The following is a 22,444-nucleotide window of genomic DNA, read 5'->3' on the forward strand; positions in this document are numbered from 1 at the left end:
TCACTGGCAACATCCTATTAAATGTTGCTTTAGTGGCATTTTTCTTTTATTATTACATTAGACTATTAAAACCATATCTGAATTCCATTCCAGCCCATTTCTAGTGTAACATTAGAACTACTCACTTGGCTGTGCATGGCTATTCTTGATCCTGCAGCTTCAGAACATTTTTCAATCAAACTATTATTGGTAAACTGATTTTAACATTATATAGCTTCTGTTATAAATGCACATTTTAATAAACCTGCTACAAAAGACAACGCTGAGCTTTAAAGCCACCAACTTTACCAAACAGTCATAGAAATGTCAGTCAGTCATCCCCAGCAGTCTATGGGCTGGAGGTGGGGTACACCCATGACAGGTCACCAGGCCATCGCAGGGCAACACAGACACACACAGGACAAACAACCATGCATAAGGACAATTTAGAGAAACCAATTAACCTAACAGTCATGTTTTTGGATGTGGGAGGAAGCAGGAGTACCCGGAGAGAACCCACGCATGCAAATACCATGCAGAAAGATCCCCAGCCAGGAGTCCAACCCAGGACCTTCTTGCTGCAAGGCAACAGTGCTACCAGCTGCCCCACCATGCAGCCCTCATTCAAAATGTTACCAGGCAAAATAAAACAAGTCTTGGGCAGGGCCTGTTAATGATCTTAGGCTCACCTTTGGTCTTCAGGTTGACGGCGACTCCCTCTGATCTCTGGGTGAGCGTTGCAGGCGTAGAAGGGCTGGGTTTTTTTCTGCCAGCATACACACTCACCACACAGCGATAAACCCCTGAATCGGCAGGACGGGCAGAGAAGAGCTTTAAAGAGTACTTGCCCTCTGACACTTTCTCCAAAGAGCCACCACTGGCTCTGCTGAGATCATCTCCCCAGCTTACAATACCATCCGGGCTCATTCGAGCCACTTCAACCTAAACAAAGTACAGCAAATCACTAACAAATATGTCATTTCAGCGAACTGATCAGAAAATTATTATTTAGTCCTAGATACTACAACATATAATAAATATATTTTCTGTTCTATAATATAAAAGAAAATATTATCCATATAAATAAGTGGCAGTACCTCTACTCCCCTGGTTCCAACCACATCACTGCTTACAGATCCCCTTTTCATCCACTGCACCAGCAGACCTGAGTTCACTTCAGACGCCAGCCCCAACACCTCACAGGTCAGGATGAGAGGGGAACCCACCTGAAGAGTCACCTCGCCCCTCGGTGAGGATGCTACATCCAGAGACTCCACTTGGGAGAGAGAGAAAGATTTGCAAAACATTAAGTACCAGAAACTCCTCTGAGTGCAACACCACAAAACTTAGATTGTGATGATTCACATGTTCACAGGAAGTGAGATACTACAAGTAGCAGTTAACTGAAAGCTAGATTGGCTTTCAGTCCAGTATGTCATCCCTTTGCTGTGCTGAATAAACCAGAATGGTGCTTAAATAGGTCCTTTAGAAATGTAAAGAAACACAACAGCTTGAACACAACAGTATGTGATTGTCAAAAAGGAACATTGTAATTAAAAATCTAATGAAATACAAATGGTGAAAACCAATTTTCTAAATAATTTCCAAAATTTCTTAATACCTTTATTATAAAAACCGATATCACTTATCCTTATAGGTAGAGTACACAGTTTACAATCAATGCTGATCAGCCAAAAACATTTTGACTTTGAAGTAGCCGGTGACAGTAAAAGACAGTTTACCCCACACATCTGATCTCAGTATATGTCCAATACAGAAAAAAATTAAATATTTAAAACGGCTGTGTTATGCTCAAACGTGTGCCATGCATTGGCACCCCCATAACTCAAATACTTAAATGAAAAGCCAGTGAAACCAAATACCTTCAGGAGCCACCTTGTTAGTAAAGAAAGTCCATCAGTGTGTAAATTAATCTCGGTATAAATCCACCTATTCTGTGAAGGCCTTGGAGGTTTGTTAGAGAACATTAGCAAACAAACAGCATCAACAACAAACAGATCAATAAACACAGCAGACAGGTTGGGAATAAAGTTGCAGAGAGGTTTAAAGCAGAGTTATATCTTAACACAAAATCCTAAGCATTGAACATCTCCCAGAGCACCCTTCAATCCATCAGCTGAAGATCACTGGGTAAAAAGAAACATATTCATAGAGGCAGCCAGGAGGACTGTGGTAACTCTGGTGGAGCTGCAGAGATGCTCAGTTCAGATGGGAGAATCTGTTCACAACCCTTTATAAAAAAAAAAAGTAATTGTTTAAGGACAGCCTTTAAAGATCCCATTCAAGGTTTGGCACAAATCGTCTCAGGTAAGATGCTTTGGTCAACAAACACTACCCCCACTGTGAAACATAGTCATGGCAGCATCATACTATGGGGATGGTTTTCTTCAGGGCCAGACAAGGTGAAGAGTGGATGAGAAGATTGGAGCTAAAATCAGGCCCTACTTTCCAGCTGGGCAACAACTCTAAACAAACAGCAGGAGATACAATAGAGTCATTCAGAACAATGTACTTCCATGTGCTAGAATGACCCAGTCAAAGTCCAGATCTAAATCCAACTGAGAATCAGTGGCAAAAAAATGAAAAATACTTTCACAGATACTCTGATGACCTATTATGCGAAGAACAATAGCCAAAGATTTTAGCTTTAAGGTTTGCCAAGCTGATAGGCACATGCCATAAAAGACTTGCAGCAACCTGGTTCTGGATAGTATTTCCCCAGAGGGACACATCACACTTCCAATATTTATCTGTAAAAAATTTTTGAAACTATTATCTTTGAAAGTATCCTTTCCTGTGTCGGTCTTGCAATAAAACATATTCAGATTAGTGTTTGTAATGTGTCAAAATGTAAGAAAGTGTGGAAGACATAATAATCAGCTTCACTTACGTGATAAAGTCAGATTATGCATGCATAAACCCATCTTTACGCCCTCAGTCTGCCTGTAAACAAAATCAAATGGTGTAATAGTAATATATGGACACTAATCCACTGTGTGTGCAAAAACTAATTTAACAATGAAACATGATGTCTCTTGAAAGAAAAACCACATTAATTATGCAAACAAAAAGAGACCATTGTCTTAGCCAGACAATGTACAATAACATAGAGCCTGTCAGTGAGTATCCTTAGAAAACAAAACAATGCATGCACTGATGAGCTTTAAGTTTGACCTCAATCTCATCACAGAGAATGTGTGCCAATATGCATAGTGCAAAGGAATACCTGGTTGTCTCTTTCTGCAACATAGCAAGTCTAAAATAATGAATTAGATAAAAGATGCATCATTAACTAGTCTATCTTAGAGCAGACATATTTCTTTTAATATGTGCAACAGGTTAATGTTCCATTTTTGTAGGATAAAATAATATGTTTGAAGAGGGATTAACCAACAGAGCAGTGCTTATCTGAAAAATAATGGACATGTCAGTCTGACAGAAAGAAAGTTACCCTCCCTGCACGCCAGAAGAGGCCAAGGTGGAAAAAAGGATTATATAATCCTTCAGATCTGCTGCAAGGCCAGAGGCAACCATCCAGTCATACAGGCAGTCGGCTATTGACTTATTAAATCCAGCTGGATAAGCAACAAGAGGTCAGCGTATTTAGTCCATCAGTCAGGGGATTTGACTGGTGGGGGACCAAAGGGACAAATCTGCAGAAAATTAATTCATAACTGTTTTAACCAACTGTAATTTTAAGATAACAAAAGTAGAAATTTGTGGGGTTCTTCTTTATGGTTTATGAATTATAATGTATATGTCACCTGAAGTTCTGATTCTGTGAGAGGAATTTACCCAATAAATCCCTTCAACCTTTTCTTTATTTAAGCAGATAAGAGACCGGCAGTAAACTAAAACAAATGTTTATCCTATTATTTAACCAGCCAGCCAAACACACAACCTCGGAGCGCCTAAACTCTGGAAAGAGTCCAGCATCTTCAGTGGCACACAGAGCATAAACCAAACCTGCTTTGATGTTGTTGGAATTCATTGGGATGTAAAACTCTTTCCATAGCCTGACTGATTATTCCCATGTCTGTTTGTGAAAAAGGTGGATTATGGTTTTTTTTTTGTCCTTGCTTTTCATAATGCTTTTACTCACTGAGCACTTTCAGTCTTTTGCTACTTTCTGTCCTTAAAACATTACTTTTCATCTTAGCTTTTCAAACAAATTCCATCAGCCGTTATGTTTTGTGCCTAATGTTTTTGGTACCTAAATGCAACACAAATCCTGGTGCAATTTTTTTTTAAGTTACCTAGTTGCTGAACGGTTAAGTTGCCGATATCCAGCGTCCTCTGAGCAATCCTTTGCCACGTTCGATCAGGGTCCCGAATCCACTGCGAGGCCTCACAGAAAAACGACCCAGCGTCACTGGGCTGCACCGCCTTCATCTTCATCACGAACAACCCCTGTCCACCCTCTCCATTCCTCTTTTCCAGCGTGATTTCTCCATCATCGTAGCGTTTCTTGTAGAACGGTCCTGGAACAACCCCCAAAAGCTTGTCGATGGAGATGATCTCTCTAATGGTGCTGACCTCGCTGCCAGCTTCGCTGTCGGAACGCTCTCCTCCACCCCGCTTTCCGAACGTGATGGACAGATGGGTGAGCTGCTCCGACTGGATGCTGGATGAGCATGTCAGAGTTAATTCAGCTCCTTCAGGAACAGGTTGGCTGGTTAGGGAGCGAGTATAGCTGATTTGGAGTGAGTCTGGAATCACTGTGGGATGACGAAAAAATTGAAGAAAAAAGAACAGGAAAATTTTATTATGTTACTATTATGTGTTTCAATATTTAGAGCACCAAAGAAAAACAAAATCACAAGGGTCTTCTAAGAATTGTGAAAACCGATTTCTTGTGTTGTCTTACTTTTTTCTTGACCATGTTCTGTCCAGCAGAGTAGCACTCAAATTATTGTCTGAGTGCCAAGAAAAAGCCCAACAGATTTACTTTTACAAGTAGAGCGTTACAGCTAGCGCTTTAAAGCTCTGCTTGATATTTATAAAAGAAACTTGATTAGAAACTGCTTTCGGATTAAAACACAATGAGAAGGAAAAAAAATAAGAAGCCTGAAAGAGAGAGAGGTTGGGTAAAAAGGAAAGGGGAAGAGAAGGAGAAAAGAATGGAGGAGAGAAGAAGGATGAAGACAATACAAGATAACACCCTGCTTGCTTCTACACCTGCAGAAACATTCATATAAACAGCTTTTTTACTAATAAGTAAATGCAAAATGTATTTAGTGGTAAATGCGGCTCAATATAGATCTTTTGTGTATCTGTTAACACCTGAATCTAAACACCTGTGGGTCTGAGTGTGAGCACGATTGTGTATACAAGGTTTCCCCATAAAAATATGCAGTAACGAGTGTGAGGAGCCACAGACCTGCCCCCCTGGACCCGGGACAGATACGGAGGAGATCCGAGCCATAGACATCCAAAGGCCCCCCAGAGCACAGGAACCCCAGGAGAACCACCGCTTGGACTACCGCAACCCCCCCAGAGAAGAGCAGTGGAGAGTCCCAGGGGAACCACCCAGCAGCGACAGTGTAGAAGCCCCAGGGAGCTGCAGCGACGAGCCCACAGACCCCGCCGGCAGCCTTCTACGCCCGAGCAGGGACCGAGATCCAAGGAAATCCAAGCGATTCCGAGAGAGCCGAAATGCCAGCCCCAGCACCAGACAACCCCCAAGACCCCAACCCCAGCCCAGATCCTGACCAGGCGGCCCGCTCCCTCGCCTGGCCTCCGACCCCAGACGGCAAACGTTTGTCACACTCAAATGTTTCAGAACATCATCGAAGGTTAATATTATTAAATTTGAGTTATAATAAAGATAACCTAAATAAATGTAAAATGTAGTTTTCAAATGATGATTTCATTTATTTGGGGAAAAAACCAATGAGAAAAAGCAATTGCCACCTAAACTGATTGTGACGCCCTTGGCAACCACACCTGTTACACATAGCTTTTTTTTTCCTTCTGAAATGAAATAATAATTTAAAAGCTGTTTTTTTTTACCAACTCTGGTTGTATTTGTCCAATATTCCAATTTGTTTGATGATCAAAAGCATTAATACTTGATATTAAAGGAAAAATAGAAGAAATATGTAACAGGGTTTTTTGCACCACTGTAGTTACTCCAAGCCTTGTTAACAGAAGAACGTAATGACAATGCGTGGGTGCAGAGATTTTGAACAGAGAGCTTGAATGATAGAAAGGCATCGATAAACTGGAATGAGGAATGCTGCTGTGAACCAAGTCAAACACACATTCCCATTACTCACAGATGCATTCACCTGGTTGATGTAAAGCTTAGCTGCTGATAAGATCCTCTCACACTGTAATCTACTACATACCTGCATACATGCCTCATAGCTAAATTAAGACTGGTGTCTAGTTAAAACGAAAGCCGCGAACCTTTGAAAAACATAACAAAAATGTTAAGCACTTTTTTACTTGAAACGGTATTGGCAGATTTAAAAACAATAACCAAATATTTGGGTTTAAATGAGGATCTATCCAATGAGCATTTTATATAATGTTTCTTATAGCATTCGAGAACAGAATGTGAATTGAGAATCAAGAGTCCCATCCCTAGAATAATGCAAGAAAGGAGTAGATACAGATCTTGCTAACAAACATTAGCATTTGATTTGTGTATTTTACTCAACTCCTCTCTCTCTGTATTAATTCAATTGCTACCAGCACACACCTTTTCATTTAAATTACATTACATAAAACTACCTGAATTTCACATACAGTACAGACCAAAAGTTTGGACACACTTTCTCATTCAAAGAGTTGTGTTTATTTTCATGACTATAAATATTGTAGTTTCACACTGAAGGCATCAAAACTATGAATTAACACGTGGAATTATATACTGAACAAAAAAGTGTGAAACAACTGAAAATATGTCTTATATTCTAGGTTCTTCAAAGTAGCCACCTTTTGCTTTGATTACTGCTCCGCACACTCTTGGCATTCTGTTGATGAGCTTCAAGAGGTAGTCACCTGAAATGGTTTTCAGGTGACTACCTCTTGAAGACAACAGTCTTGAAGGAGTTCCCAGAGATGCTTAGCACTTGTTGGCCCTTTTGCCTTCACTCTGCGGTCCAGCTCGCCCCAAACCATCTCGATTGGGTTCAGGTCCGGTGACTGAGGAGGCCAGGTCATCTGCCGCAGCACCCCATCACTCTCCTTCTTGGTCAAATAGCCCTTACACAGCCTGGAGGTGTGTTTGGGGTCATTGTCCTGTTGAAAAATAAATGATGGTCCAACTAAACGCAAAACGAATGGAATAGCATGCCACTGCAAGATGCTGTGGTAGCCATGCTGGTTCAGTATGCCTTCAATTTTGAATAAATCCCCAACAGTGTCACCAGCAAAGCACCCCCACACCATCACACCTCCTCCTCCATGCTTCACAGTGGGAACCAGGCATGTAGAGACCATCTGTTCACCTCTTCTGCGCCACACAAAGACACGGTGGTTGGAACCAAAGATCTCAAACTTGAACTCATCAGACCAAAGAACAGATTTCCACTGGTCTAATGTCCATTCCTTGTGTTCTTTAGCCCAAACAAGTCTCTTGTGCTTGTTGCCTGTCCTCACCAGTGGTTTCCTAGCAGGTATTTTATCATGAAGGCCCGATTCACACAGTCTCCTCTTAACAGTTGTTCTAGAGATGTGTCTGCTGCTAGAACTCTGTGTGGCATTGACCTGTCCTCTAATCTGAGCTGCTGTTAACCTGCGATTTCTGAGGCTGGTGACTCGGATGAACTTATTGTCCACAGCAGAGGTGACTCTTGGTCTTCCTTTCCTGGGGTGGTCCTCATGTGAGCCAGTTTCTTTGTAGCGCTTGATGGTTTTTGCGACTGCACTTGGGGACACTTTCAAAGTTTTCCCAATTGTTCGGACTGACTGACCTTCATTTCTTAAAGTAATGATGGCCACTCGTTTTTCTTTACTTAGCTGCTTTTTTCTTGCCATAATACAAATTCTAACAGTCTATTCAGTAGGACTATCAGCTGTGTACTGTATCCACCTCCTGCACAACACAACTGATGGTCCCAACCCCATTTATAAGGCTTGAAATCCCACTTATTAAACCTGACAGAGCACATCTGTGAAGTGAAAACCATTCCAGGTGACTACCTCTTGAAGCTCATCAACAGAATGCCAAGAGAGTGCGTAGCAGTAATCAAAGCAAAACGTGGCTACTTTGAAGAACCTAGAATATAAGACGTATTTTCAGTTGATTCACACTTTTTTGTTCAGTATATAATTCCACATGTGTTAATTCATAGTTTTGATACCTTCAGTGTGAAGCTACAATATTCATAGTCATGAAAATAGAGACAACTCTTTGAATGAGAAGGTGTGTCCAAACTTTTGGTCTGTACTGTATATGCTAAATTGATTCTGTGCAAGTCAATAAAAATGCAAATTGGGCTAACTTTAAGACATTATTGCTAATGTCACTGTAGCTAACTACAGGGAAGCCAACTATAACTTAGCTGTGTTTAATTAAGAAAAATGTTTAAGTATGTGTAGCAACAGATGTTAGTTACAAACAAAGTCAGTGATGTTAATATCTAACGATGTGTAAATGTTTACTAGTTTATCAAAAAGGTATATTGCTGGGCGTGGCGCTGGTGCAGCGGCAGAGCGTGTGACCCATGTCTAGAGGTGCTTCGGCCCTAAACGCAACTGTCCCAACCAAGTAAGCAGATATACTATTTAGCCTATTCTAAAAGTCTAACTACTGATTACTAATCAGGATTGATTGATTGTGCTGTATGTCTGGTGACTCCTACATAATCTGTTTATATTGAATTTTCTTGGTAAAAAAAAAGACATAATCTTACTAAGGTAAACTCTCTGTTTCACTCATTTAAACGAAGCAATATTCTATGCAAAATCACAAAAAACAAAAACAAAAAGGATTCCTTCTTCATTAGATATTAGAACAGTTGTTTTAGCAACGGATTGAAGCTTCAAATGACAATCCAATCTAGCAATTAAAAATTACACAAGCATGACATTTCTTTTGTCCTGCCATTTTTGAAATTGAGATTTTAGAGACAGCATTAGTTATTTCTGGGAGTAGTGTAGCACTCCCTATTCTCCACCAGTCAGCTGTCAGTCAGCTGTGTACTGTTGCTGAATGAAGCAAAACATCCTGAACCTTACCCTTCAGTTAAAAAAAAAAGATTAAATGTTTGTATGTTCTTCAGATAGTGAAAAACACTGACAATAATCTGGGCAATGTTGGTAACGCTATTGGTTCACTGGCAACATCCTATTAAATGTTGCTTTAGTGGCATTTTTCTTTTATTATTACATTAGACTATTAAAACCATATCTGAATTCCATTCCAGCCCATTTCTAGTGTAACATTAGAACTACTCACTTGGCTGTGCATGGCTATTCTTGATCCTGCAGCTTCAGAACATTTTTCAATCAAACTATTATTGGTAAACTGATTTTAACATTATATAGCTTCTGTTATAAATGCACATTTTAATAAACCTGCTATAAAAGACAACGCTGAGCTTTAAAGCCACCAACTTTACCAAACAGTCATAGAAGTTTGCATGTGTTTGTCTTACCTTTAACAGCAACTGACCCGCTGTAATTTCCCTGATAGGTGCTGTCTGTGCTGGGTGTATAACACTCATATTTCCCCTGGTCTTCAGGCCGAAGCCTCTGGATCACCAGTCGGACTGTGTCCCCCGAATCCCTCTCCACTCTCACCTCCCCGTTCCTCACTCTAGCCTGGAATGGGGCGTACGGGAAACCTTTGTCCCTGGTGGACACCACTCCCATCTGCCTTCCGCCGGCATCATCCCTATACAGGTACCACTCGAATTCTTGGATACGCGAGCCTTCATATCCGGACACGTGACATGGCAGGGAGAGACGGAACCCAGCAACACGGAAGAGGGGTCCACTGGGAAGAGTCACATCACGGCACATACCATACTGGAGCACTGTGATAAATACAGAAAGACAGAAAGAAAGATTTATGTAAACTTTAGTGAGTTGTAGTTGTACCAAACTAACAGCATCAGGAGCTGATGACTTATTAACAAGCAAGTTATAAATTAAAATAGCATGGGGAAGAACCTTGAAGGTTCAGACTATCAGTGAGCTTCTTAAGAATGTGATTAAACTGAAATCAGAGGGCTCACTTTTCAGAATTGTTAGGACCTGAATGAATATTCATATGAATTGTTCTCTAAACAGAAGAATAGTACTTTCCTAAATATATCATATTACCTATTAACCTGCAAAGCTAATAATTTCTAACAGTCTTTCAATGAAACATATATGGCCTATAATGATGTTATACAAAAAGGTGCTTCAGAATCTCAGTTCACAAATTAATGTCACTATAGATCACTACCCGTGTAAAACCCTTTTAGAAAATCTCATCTAATTAGCTTGGGCACAAATATTATTATTTGCATACTAATCTATACAATTATACAAGATTAAGGATGAGTGCCTCAAGACAAAGAGCGTCAAGGTTCATTGTTTTCCACCGAGCCTCTTTGTCTGGCTTTTAAAAAAAAACACCCTTCTACAAAAATCAAATATTAATGCTGTATATAAAAGAGTATGCTCAATATTCTGCAGGTCTGCGTTTTCCCTTTTCAAAAAGGAAGTTACAGAAAAACAGTCAGCTGTGAAAATGTCACAGCTGAGTTCAGGGTTTATTCAAATGTTTTTACTATCATTCGATCTATACTTAAAAAAACATTTGCACTACTATGGAAATATTTAAAACTACCATTCATCCCTTGATTCTTTTCTTTCAAGCACTCAGACTTTCACGCACAGATCTCTTTCTTAGATCCCTTGTTTATTGGCTTGTTAAAACAAATAACAAATCAGCCAATCACATCAGCAAATCTACAGATTTGGTGAGGACGGCTTGCTGAAATTCAAACAGAGCATCAGAATGGGAAAGAAAGAAAATTTAAGGGACTTTTGCGACATGACTGGTGCCAGACTGCTCACCTGCTGAAATGTTTAAGCACAACCACCCCATGGTTCTAAACAAAATGGTCAGAAAAAGAGAAAATATCCAGTGAGTGGCAGTTGTGTGGATGAAAATGGCTTGTTGAGGTCAAAACGCAGAGGGCAATGGGCAGTCAGGTTTCAAATGACACAAAGATAATAGAAAGTCAAATAACCCCTTGTTACAACAAAGCTCTCCAGAATACAATCTTTAAAATTGAAAGTAACAGAGGACCACACTGGGTCCCTCTGTTGTCAGCTAAAAACAGGAAACTGAGGCTACAATTTGTACAAGCTCACCAAAATTTGATAATAACCAATGGAAACATGTTGCCTAGTCCAAGGAGCATGAAAGAATGAATCCCTCCGGTTCAGACGGGGGGCGGTGGTGTAATGGTGTGTGGAATATTTTCTTTGCAAACTTTGGGCCTCTTAGTACCATCTGAGCACTAAACAACAAACTCTGCTGGAGTATTGTTACTGACCATGTCCGGCCCTTTATGGCGTGTGACTTGTAACAATGTAGGCTACTTCCAGCAGGAAAATGCACCATGTCAAAAAGATCAAATAATCTTAAACTGGTCTCTTCATTATAACCAGTTCACTTTACTTAATGGCCTTAAAATTTATCACATTCTGTGGAGGAACTGGAGCTCTGGGTAAGGAATGTGCAGCCGACAAATCAGCAGCAACTGTTTGATGCTATAATGTCAACAAGAACTCTCAGAGGAATGTTCCTGACACCTTATTGAGTCAATGCCAGGACATATTAAGGCCATTCTAAAGGTGAAGGGGGGGTCCAAACTGGTACTAGCAAAGTTCACATAATAAAGTAGCTGATCAGTTTACATTGTACATTTAAAAAGAAATAAGTCTGACCAAAGCGCTTCACTGCCAACCTACAGTAAATCAAATAAATTAAGCAAAACAATTACATCTAATAACACTGGTTTACAAGTTACAATAAATATCAATAGAAAAGCAATATAAAACAGATGAAAAACACAACAACAATATATATCTACAAAAGTATAATGCACCATTAGATAGGCAGGAGAACTGTTAAATGACAAGCAAACTACTTACGTCGTATAATCAAGGTTAAGAAAGTTAAACTTCAACCAAGTTTTAATGTCACAAGAGGCATCATTTACAAAATAAAGCATTGGATTCGAGATGGAGCCCTGAGGAACCCCAAAATTAAGAGGACCTGCAGAAGAACTATACTGATAACTTCCAGTTTTTCACTTACGAGTTAAAGAATTTGCTGCAGGGACAACAATGCCCACTACATGATCGCATTGTGACAGCAAGATATTGTGATCCATAGTATCAAAGGCTACAAGGAGATCTAAAATGCACTAAAACAGCAAAACATGTTAAGAGTATGCCAATAAAAACTGTTAAAAATGGCTGTCTCAAGACTGTGCCCTACTTTAAAACCAGACTGAAATTTTCCAGAATTGTTTTTGGCAACTAAAACTCTCTGAACTTGAATAAAAACATTACAAAATCTCAGAGAGAAACGGTTGGATATTGGTCTGTAATTTGACAGCACTGTTGGATAAAAGCTTTGCTAAAAAAACAGCCTGAGGAGAGTGAAATGCTAATCAAAATAAGAGTGTTAAAAACTCGTACTCGTACTCGTCGTCTTCCGCTTTATCCGGGACCGGGTCGCGGGGGCAGCAGACTCAACAGAGACGCCCCAGACGTCCCTCTCTCCAGACACCTCCTCCAGTTCCTCCAGGGGGAGCCCATGGCGTTCCCAGGCAAGCCGAGAGACATAGTCCCTCCAGCGTGTCCTGGGCCGTCCCCTGGGCCTCCTCCCGGTGGGACGTGTCTGGAACACCTCCCAAGGAAGGCGTCCAGGAGGCATCCGGTATAGATGCCTGAGCCACCTCAACTGGCTCCTCTCGATGTGGAGGAGCAGCGGCTCTACTCCGAGCCCCTCCCGGATGGCCGAGCTCCTCACCCTATCTCTAAGGGAGTGCCCAGCCACCCTACGGAGGAAGCTCATTTCAGCCGCTTGTATCCGGGATCTCGTTCTTTCGGTCATGACCCAAAGTTCATGGCCATAAGTGAGGGTAGGAACGTAGACCGACCAGTAAATTGAGAGCTTTGCTTTTCGACTCAGCTCTCTCTTCACCACAACGGACCGGCACAGCGCCCCCATTACTGTGGCAGCCGCACCGATCCGTCTGTCAATCTCCCGCTCCATTCTTCCCTCACTCGTGAACAAGACCCCGAGATACTTAAACTCCTCCACTTGAGGCAGGAACTCCCCTCCAACCTGAAGAGGACAAGCCACCCTTTTCCGGTCGAGTACCATGGCCTCGGACTCGGAGGAGCTGATCCTCATCCCAGCTGCTTCACACTCGGCTGCGAACCGCCACAGCGCATGCTGTAGGTCTTGGCTAGAGGGGGCCAGCAGGACCACGTCATCTGCAAAAAGAAGAGACGAAATCCACTGGTCCCCAAACCCGACCCCCTCCGGCCCTTGGCTGCGTCTAGAAATCCTGTCCATAAAAGTTATGAACAGGACCGGTGACAAAAGGCAGCCCTGCCAGAGTCCAACATGCACTGGGAACAGGTCCGACTTAGTGCCGGCAATGCGGACCAAACTCCTGCTCCGCTCGTACAGGGACCGGATGGCCCCTAGTAAAGGGCCCCCGATTCCATACTCCTGGAGCACCCCCCACAGGGCATCACGAGGGACACAAAACACATGTGAACCGGTTGGGCAAACTCCCATGAACCCTCGAGCACCCTGTAGAGGGTGTAGAGCTGGTCCAGTGTTCCACGGCCGGGACGAAAACCACACTGCTCCTCCTGAAGCCGAGGTTCGACTATCGGTCGGACTCTCCTCTCCAATACCCTGGCGTAGGCCTTACCAGGGAGGCTGAGGAGTGTGATCCCCCTGTAGTTGGAACACACCCTCCGGTCACCCTTCTTATAAAGGGGGACCACCACCCCAGTCTGCCAGTCCAGAGGCACTGTCCCCGACTGCCACGCAATGTTGAAGAGACTTGTCAACCATGACAGCCCTACAACATCCAGAGACTTGAGGTACTCAGGGCGGATCTCATCCACCCCCGACGCCTTGCCACCGCGGAGCTTTTTAACCACCTCGGTGACTTCAGCCTGGGTGATGAAAGAGTCCGACCCCGAGTCCCCAGCCTCTGTTTCCACCACGGAATGCGTGATGGCAGGATTGAGGAGATCCTCGAAGTACTCCTTCCACCGCCCGATAATGTCCTCAGTCGAGGTCAGCAGTCTCCCGCCCCCACTATAAACAGTGTTGGCGAAGCACTGCTTCCCCCTCCTGAGGCGACGGACGGTTTGCCAGAATCGCTTCGAGGCCAACCGGTAGTCCTTCTCCATGGCCTCACCGAACTCCTCCCAGGCCCGTGTTTTTGCCTCTGCCACAGCCCGGGCCGCAGCACGCTTGGCCTCACGGTACCCGTCAGACGCCTCAGGAGTCCCACAAGCCAACCACAGCCGATAGGACTCCTTCTTCAGCTTAACAGCATCCCTTACTGCCGGTGTCCACCACCGGGTTCTGGGATTGCCGCCGCGACAGGCACCGCAGACCTTACGGCCACAGCTACGGGCAGCAGCATCGACAATAGATGCGGAGAACATGGTCCACCCGGACTCTATGTCTCCAACATCCTCCGGGATCTGGTCGAAGCTCTCCCGGAGGTGGGAGTTGAATACATCCCTGGCCGAGGGCTCCGCCAGACGTTCCCAGCGGACCCTCACTATCCTCCCAATCACGCCTCTCCAGGTGTCACTGTCGTTCCCCACGTGGGCGTTGAAGTCCCCCAGCAGAATAATGGAGTCCCCGGGAGGGGCACTATCCAGCACCCCCGACAGGGACGCCAAGAAGGCCGGGTACTCTGCACTGCCACTCGGCCCGTAGGCTAAATGATAGTCAGAGACCTCTCCCCAACCCGAAGGTGCAGGGATACGACCCTCTCATCCACTGGGGTAAACCCCAACACGAGACGGCTGAGCTGGGGGGCAACAAGCAAACCCACACCAGCCCGCCGCCTCTCCCCGTGGGCCATTCCAGAGTAGAACAGAGTCCAACCCCTCTCAAGGAGATGGGTTCCAGAGCCCACGCTGTGCGTGGAGGCAAGCCCGACTATTTCTAGTCGATATCTCTCGACCTCCCGCACAAGCTCAGGCTCCTTCCCCCCCCAGCGAGGTGACATTCCACGTCCCTAGAGCCAGCCTAAGCATCCGGGGATCGGGCCGCTGAGGTTTCCACCTTCGTCTGCCACCCAATCCTCTTTGCACCAGTCCCTCACGGTTCTCCCTGCAGGTGGTGGGCCCACTGGGGCCCACCACCTGCAGGGGGACACTGCATTTGACACTGTTAAAAACAACAGTGTCAAATGCATTTCTGAAAAACAGTGTCAGTGTCACATTGTTAGGAAATAGAAAAACCCCATAATGACCAGACAGAAATTGAAAGATGATTTTTCTTTATCATTCAAGATTTGATCTGAAACCTCCTTTGATGCTGAAATGCCATTTCATGTTGATCAAACTGTGCTATTTTCGTTTGCTGGTAACGAAGTGTCAGAAGATCCAATTTAAATCGGTTCTTGTCAACTTTTCTGCTATGTGTGCAAACAACACTGGTTCATGCCTTGCGTTTACAAGCCTTATATGGATAAATAATTCATAGTTAGTGAATTAAAATGGACAACTACCACCACCTCTTAATCTATCTCCTCCTAATCAGGACCTTCAAATCACTTCTCTGTGATACAGTCTGGGCCCCAGTGGTAACTCTATCAGAAATGAGCATGTCCAGGAAAAACTTGGGCCCCTAATAGGAGATAGTTGTAAAATCTCTGTGCTTATATGTGACAGAAAGATGAAAGGCAAAAGGATAAGAGACATTAATAAACAATCAAAAAAAGCCATAAAATGTCAGGTACAACCAGACACAGAGTTAATATCAGCAACTAAGTCATATAAACATTAGATCTCTGTCAGGAAAATCATTTTTAATCAATGACTTCATTACTGACCACGATCTTGATGTTATGTTTTTAACAGAAACATGGTTACATGAATTTAATGAAGCTCCCATTCTGATAGAGGCGACGCCTCCGAACTACAATTTTCTTTGTGAGAGCAGACAGCAAAGAAAAGGTGGAGGGGTGGCCACTTTGTTTAAAGATTTACTAAAGTGTAAAAAAGTACAGGTCCTTCTCAAAATATTAGCATATTGTAATAAAGTTCATTATTTTCCATAATGTCATGATGAAAATTTAACATTCATATATTTTAGATTCATTGCACACTAACTGAAATATTTCAGGTCTTTTATTGTCTTAATACGGATGATTTTGGCATACAGCTCATGAAAACCCAAAATTCCTATCTCACAAAATTAGCATATCATTAAAAGGGTCTCTAAACGAGCTATGAACCTAATCATCTGAATCAACGAGTTAACTCTAAACACCTGCAAAAGATTCCTGAGGCCTTTAAAACACCCAGCCTGGTTCATCACTCAAAACCCCAATCATGGGTAAGACTGCCGACCTGACTGCTGTCCAGAAGGCCACTATTGACACCCTCAAGCAAGAGGGTAAGACACAGAAAGAAATTTCTGAACGAATAGGCTGTTCCCAGAGTGCTGTATCAAGGCACCTCAGTGGGAAGTCTGTGGGAAGGAAAAAGTGTGGCAGAAAACGCTGCACAACGAGAAGAGGTGACCGAACCCTGAGGAAGATTGTGGAGAAGGGCCGATTCCAGACCTTGGGGGACCTGCGGAAGTAGTGGACTGAGTCTGGAGTAGAAACATACAGAGCCACCGTGCACAGGCATGTGCAGGAAATGGGCTACAGGTGCCGCATTCCCCAGGTCAAGCCACTTTTGAACCAGAAACAGCGGCAGAAGCGCCTGACCTGGGCTACAGAGAAGCAGCACTGGACTGTTGCTCAGTGGTCCAAAGTACCTTTTTCGGATGAAAGCAAATTCTGCATGTCATTCGGAAATCAAGGTGCCAGAGTCTGGAGGAAGACTGGGGAGAAGGAAATGCCAAAATGCCAGAAGTCCAGTGTCAAGTACCCACAGTCAGTGATGGTCTGAGGTGCCGTGTCAGCTGCTGGTGTTGGTCCACTGTGTTTTATCAAGGGCAGGGTCAATGCAGCTAGCTATCAGGAGATTTTGGAGCACTTCATGCTTCCATCTGCTGAAAAGCTTTATGGCGATGAAGATTTCATTTTTCAGCACGACCTGGCACCTGCTCACAGTGCCAAAACCACTGGTAAATGGTTTACTGACCATGGTATCACTGTGCTCAATTGGCCTGCCAACTCTCCTGACCTGAACCCCATAGAGAATCTGTGGGATATTGTGAAGAGAACGTTGAGAGACTCAAGACCCAACACTCTGGATGAGCTAAAGGCCGCTATAAAAGCATCCTGGGCCTCCATAAGACCTCAGCAGTGCCACAGGCTGATTGCCTCCATGCCACGCCGCATTGAAGCAGTCATTTCTGCAAAAGGATTCCCGACCAAGTATTGAGTGCATAACTGTACATGATTATTTGAAGGTTGACGTTTTTTGTATTAAAAACACTTTTCTTTTATTGGTCAGATGAAATATGCTAATTTTGTGAGATAGGAATTTTGGGTTTTCATGAGCTGTATGCCACAATCATCCGTATTAAGAATAAAAGACCTGAAATATTTCAGTTAGTGTGCAATGAATCTAAAATATATGAATGTTAAATTTTAATCATGACATTATGGAAAATAATGAACTTCATCACAATATGCTAATATTTTGAGAAGGACCTGTATTTCTGGGCAAATTTGACTCTTTTGAATATTTGGCTCTCCAGGTAAAGAGCCCGGTCTGAACCATGTTCTTGAATATTTACAGGCCTCCTAAGTCCAAAATAAACTTTTTCAGTTATTTTAATGAGCTTTTATCTGTGATTTGTGTTTATTATGACTGTTTAATTATTGTGGGAGACTTGAACATTCACATGGACAATCCTGAAGACAGAAGCACAATAGATCTATGTGACACTCTTAGAAATTTTGGTTTGACTCAACATGTTAAACAGCAAACGCACAAACAGGGACATATTTTGGACTTGATCATCACTAAGCATCTAAACATTTCCAAGGTGTCTGTAACTGATGTTGCCCTATCTGACCACTTTTTTTATTTTTGAAGCATCATCTGCAATGACTCAGTTTGCCAAAGAGACATGATAAGAAAACGCATCTTTAAGGACAGTGCTGCTGAAACCTTTAACCAGATTTACTCTTCTACCTCCACTTTGCCCTGTAACACTGTAGATGAGCTGGTAGAAAACTTTCATTCTAAAATCTCGGACATCATTGATTCAATTGCTCCAATTAAAGTGAAAGTCGTTTCTGGGAAGAAAATGTCTCCGTGGAGAAGCTGTAGCATCTGAACTCCACTCTACCAGGGCCTGCAATGAATTTGCTAACTTCTTTACTGAAAAAACCCAAAAGATCAGAGGGGCAGTCAGCACATCCACATCAACTCCAGTACCAATGTTGTCTCCAACTAGAATTTGACAAAATTTCCCAATTTCACCAAATAAACTACAAAAACCTAGAAGAAATCGTACAGCAACTAAGCTCTTCTTCCTGCTGTCTCAATGTTTTACCCACAGCTTTCCTTAAGAAAGCTTTGCCTGTAATAACATCTGATTTAACACAAATAATAAACATGTCCCTTTTGTCAGGTGTTTTCCCCCAGGCCCTAAAAACAGCAATTATCAAACTTCTATTGAAAAAGAGCTACTTGGACAAGCTGCTACTACAGAACTACAGGCCTATATCAAACCTCCCCTTCATCAGTAAGATTATTGAAAAAGCTGTGTTTCAGCAGTTAAACAACTTCCTAACAACGACCAGCCGCTTTGATGTCTTCCAGTCAGGCTTCCTCCTCACCTCAGTACAGAGACTGCTCTTGTCAAGGTGTTCAATGACATCCGTATAAATGCAGACTGTGGAAGAACCACAGTGCTGGTATTATTGGACCTTAGTGCAGCATTCGACACGGTTGATCACTACATTTTATTAGAGCGCCTGGAAAACTGGGTCGGCCTTTCTGGTACAGCACTCAATTGGTTTAAATCCTACTTGAAGGACAGGGACTTTTTTGTGTCAGTAGGTAACTTTACATCAGAAACCACAAAAATCACATGTGGCGTTCCCCAAGGGTTCATCTTAGGGCCCCTCCTATTCAATATCTACATGCTCCCCCTAACTCAGATTTTAATAAACAACAACGTAAGTTATCATAACTATGCAGACGACACCATAAACCCATTCAAGCGTTGGGTAAATGCTTAGAATCAATGCTTGGATGTGCCAAAAGTTTCTTAAGCTGAATCAAAGCAAAACTCAAGTAATAATCTTTGGACCAAAGGAAGAGCGTTTAAAAGTTCAGACCTGAACCTTCAGAGGCGCATAAAGACAGTAACAAGGTCGGCTTTCTATCACCTAAAGAACATCTCCAGGATTAAAAGACTAATGTCTCAGCAAGACCTTGAAAAACTAATTCATGCATTCATCTTTAGTAGAATTGATTACTGCAACGGTGTCTTCACAGGTCTGCTTAAAATGTCGATCAGACAGCTGCAGTTGATCCAGAACAATGCTGGCCGCGTCCTCACTAGAACTAAGAAAGTAGAGCACATCAGCCCGGTTCTAAAGTCCCTACACTGGCTCCCTGTAGCTCAGAGAATAGACTTTAAAATACTTCTGTTAGTCTATAAATCACTGAATGGCTTAGCACCAAAATATATGACAGACTTGTTATCAACCAGCCAGACCTCTCAGGTCTTCTGGCTCAAATCTACTCTGCACACCCAGAACCAGAACCAAACATGGAGAAGCAGTTTTTAGTTATTATGCTCCACTAATCTAGAATAAACTCCCAGAAAGCTGTAAAAGGGCCGAAACCCTAAGTTGCTTTAAATCAAGATTAAAAACGTATTTGTTTAGAGTGGCCTTTGACTGTGCCATCTAAACATTATTAGTTACGTTTTCAGTCCAATTTTCCTTTCATTTTTTTATCCATCATTCTATTCTCTTTATTTTTTTTTAATTACCTCTGTTGTTTGATTTTCTGTATCATTGTAATGTTTTTCCTTATGTACAGCGCCTTGAGTGCCTTGTTGCTGAAAAGCGCTGTATAAATAAACTTGACTTGACTTAACTTAACTACAAAACTGTAAATACCAAAACCTGAAAAAATTTAAGGAAAACTTTAAAAGATCTAAAGGCTAAAGAAATGAAGACACATTTGAAAGATATCAAGAACTCCTGGGTGCTTGAAAGCAAAACAAAATAAAAAGATGTCAAGAGATGTACCAAATAGTACCAAATCATGCACCTACATTATCACAATATAACATAATGCAAAAAAACAACACAGCATTCCACCTTTAATAATCCGAAATGAGTGGTAACTTTTTTTATCTCTATGTCTGGGTCAAATAAAACAAGTTAAATCATTTAACTTGTTTTATAAACAGCTGATGTAAACTAGCATTGAAATAAAAGGGAATTTAATACTACTTTCTCTGGTAATACAGAAGGGAACCCTTATAACAGCTCTGAAAATGACACCATTCAACCCAAAACTAAAAGTTCATAAAAATCAGAATCACTGTATTCTGCCAAGTCTGTTAAACATAGGATTAAAAAAAACAAATGCAAAGCAAAAATATCCAGCCCTGTTATTAAATTTGTGGCAGTGCAGTTATTGATTTTCCCAGAAAGCTAAAGGTAACAAAGCCGAATTGCTCCTGTGTCTTATTCCAAGTTACAGCAAACAAGATTGTGTCGAACGAGACTGGGAGTATATCCAACGCTGACCTCTCACTAACTCTTCATAACACTACTAACTACCTTAACTAGCAAAACAAGGTGAGGCGGTTGTGAGATTCCATCCGTTGTTTATGTGGGTACGTGTACAGTACTGAAACAACTGAATCTTTCTCATAAGCAGCATCCTAGCCTGATGACAACACACACACACACACAAACCCACATAGATAATGACATGGGAGACTGGAGGGAGGCTTAAGCGGATCAAGTCCTAATTAACATTGGACTCAGTCTGATAGGGCTGTGGGACACCACAGCACGTCACAATACTCAGTGCTGTATGGATTAGACCCCATGCAACAAGGAGGCTGGGGGGCATTTTCTGGACCAAAACAAACACAGAGATCAGTGTTGCACCTCCTGATCTAATTGCTTCAAACGAAGCATGCGTGCTCTCTGCTCTAAATGTATGTGAGCATGGAGAGAAAAGGTGTGGGAACCCTACACAAATCCCTGAACAAAGCTGCATGTTATGCTACATTTTTGAAGGTACAAGCAAAAAATATGTAGTGATTCTTACATGCATTGCATGTGCTGCTTTCTTGGATCTAAAGCAAAGCTTATTTGATCAGGTTACAATGTGCAATCTATACAAAGATTTCACATATGACATGAACAACAGAGCTTCTGGTGAGCTCAATCAAGACAAATAAAGACAAGGTCTGGGCCTTTAGTCTAAAAACAAGTCTAAAAGACAGAGTGCTCTCTCACAAACTGTTAACTCAGTGCACTACTACAGTCGCAGACAACAGAACCTGCAGAGGATAGTGAGGGGAGCTGAGAAGATTGTACGAATGCAAATTACAGAGCTGCTACATTATATTTATTTTATATCCTTTATCTGTTTTATCCTTTGAATTATCTATCTGTTAAATGCTTTTTCACACTGCTATCAATTCATGAAAAATGTCTTGTTTTGTTGTAGTCCATTAATCACACAAAGTAATCACAAGAAACTCATGATCTAAAACCGCCCAGTCAAAGCAGCTTTACAATCCAAACGACCAAGCAAGTGACATATGGTTATAAATTCCCAGTGCTCAGGACTTCCTGAGATGAAAGGTGGGAAAAACACCTGTTGTCTACATCCTGTGTTGGCAGGGGAACATCCTTAGTCAGTATGGAATTTATTTTGCAGGTAATAAACATGACTGAGCACAATCGGTTTAATCCAAATTCTCACAGGTGAGTTGCAAATTCGCATAGGACAGAACCTTTAGAATAAACCAATCTGCCGCAAATAACATCTAAATAAAATGCACTTATTTAGTGAGCCGTCTGTGACAGATGGTGAGGCGGTTGAGAGAAAGAAAACAGACGCGGATGGACTCACCCCAGTGCATAAAAACGAATAATGCTGTTTTCATATCCGGAGCCATCGTGGTCCTCATCTTCTTCCCCCCTATAAATGTAAAATGTGCACACGAGCACAAAAAGCGCCAACTGGAAGAACAAAAAGAAGCCGAATGAATGGAAGTGCAAGAGTACATATGTAAACCCGCAAATGTATTCAC

At 42.3% G+C, this 22,444-nt stretch overlaps 1 protein-coding gene across 3 annotated transcripts in view; it reads right to left on the minus strand.

The window, feature by feature from the left end:
* igsf8 (immunoglobulin superfamily, member 8) overlaps positions 1–22,444 on the minus strand; it is a 30,387-nt gene that overhangs the window by 7,702 nt on the left and 241 nt on the right. For all 3 annotated transcript variants that reach the window (XM_047347375.1, XM_047347376.1, XM_047347373.1), the window contains exons 2-6: positions 22,264–22,373; positions 9,609–9,989; positions 4,257–4,718; positions 1,077–1,255; positions 669–921 (exon numbers count right to left, since the gene is read on the minus strand). In XM_047347375.1, the coding sequence (XP_047203331.1) occupies positions 669–921; positions 1,077–1,255; positions 4,257–4,718; positions 9,609–9,989; positions 22,264–22,321 (1,333 nt within the window). In that variant the 5' untranslated portion in view covers positions 22,322–22,373. The remainder of the gene's footprint in view (positions 1–668; positions 922–1,076; positions 1,256–4,256; positions 4,719–9,608; positions 9,990–22,263; positions 22,374–22,444) is intronic.

The sequence above is a fragment of the Girardinichthys multiradiatus genome, chromosome 20 (assembly GCF_021462225.1).
Source record: "Girardinichthys multiradiatus isolate DD_20200921_A chromosome 20, DD_fGirMul_XY1, whole genome shotgun sequence".
In the NCBI taxonomy this organism is placed as follows: Eukaryota; Metazoa; Chordata; class Actinopteri; order Cyprinodontiformes; family Goodeidae; genus Girardinichthys; species Girardinichthys multiradiatus.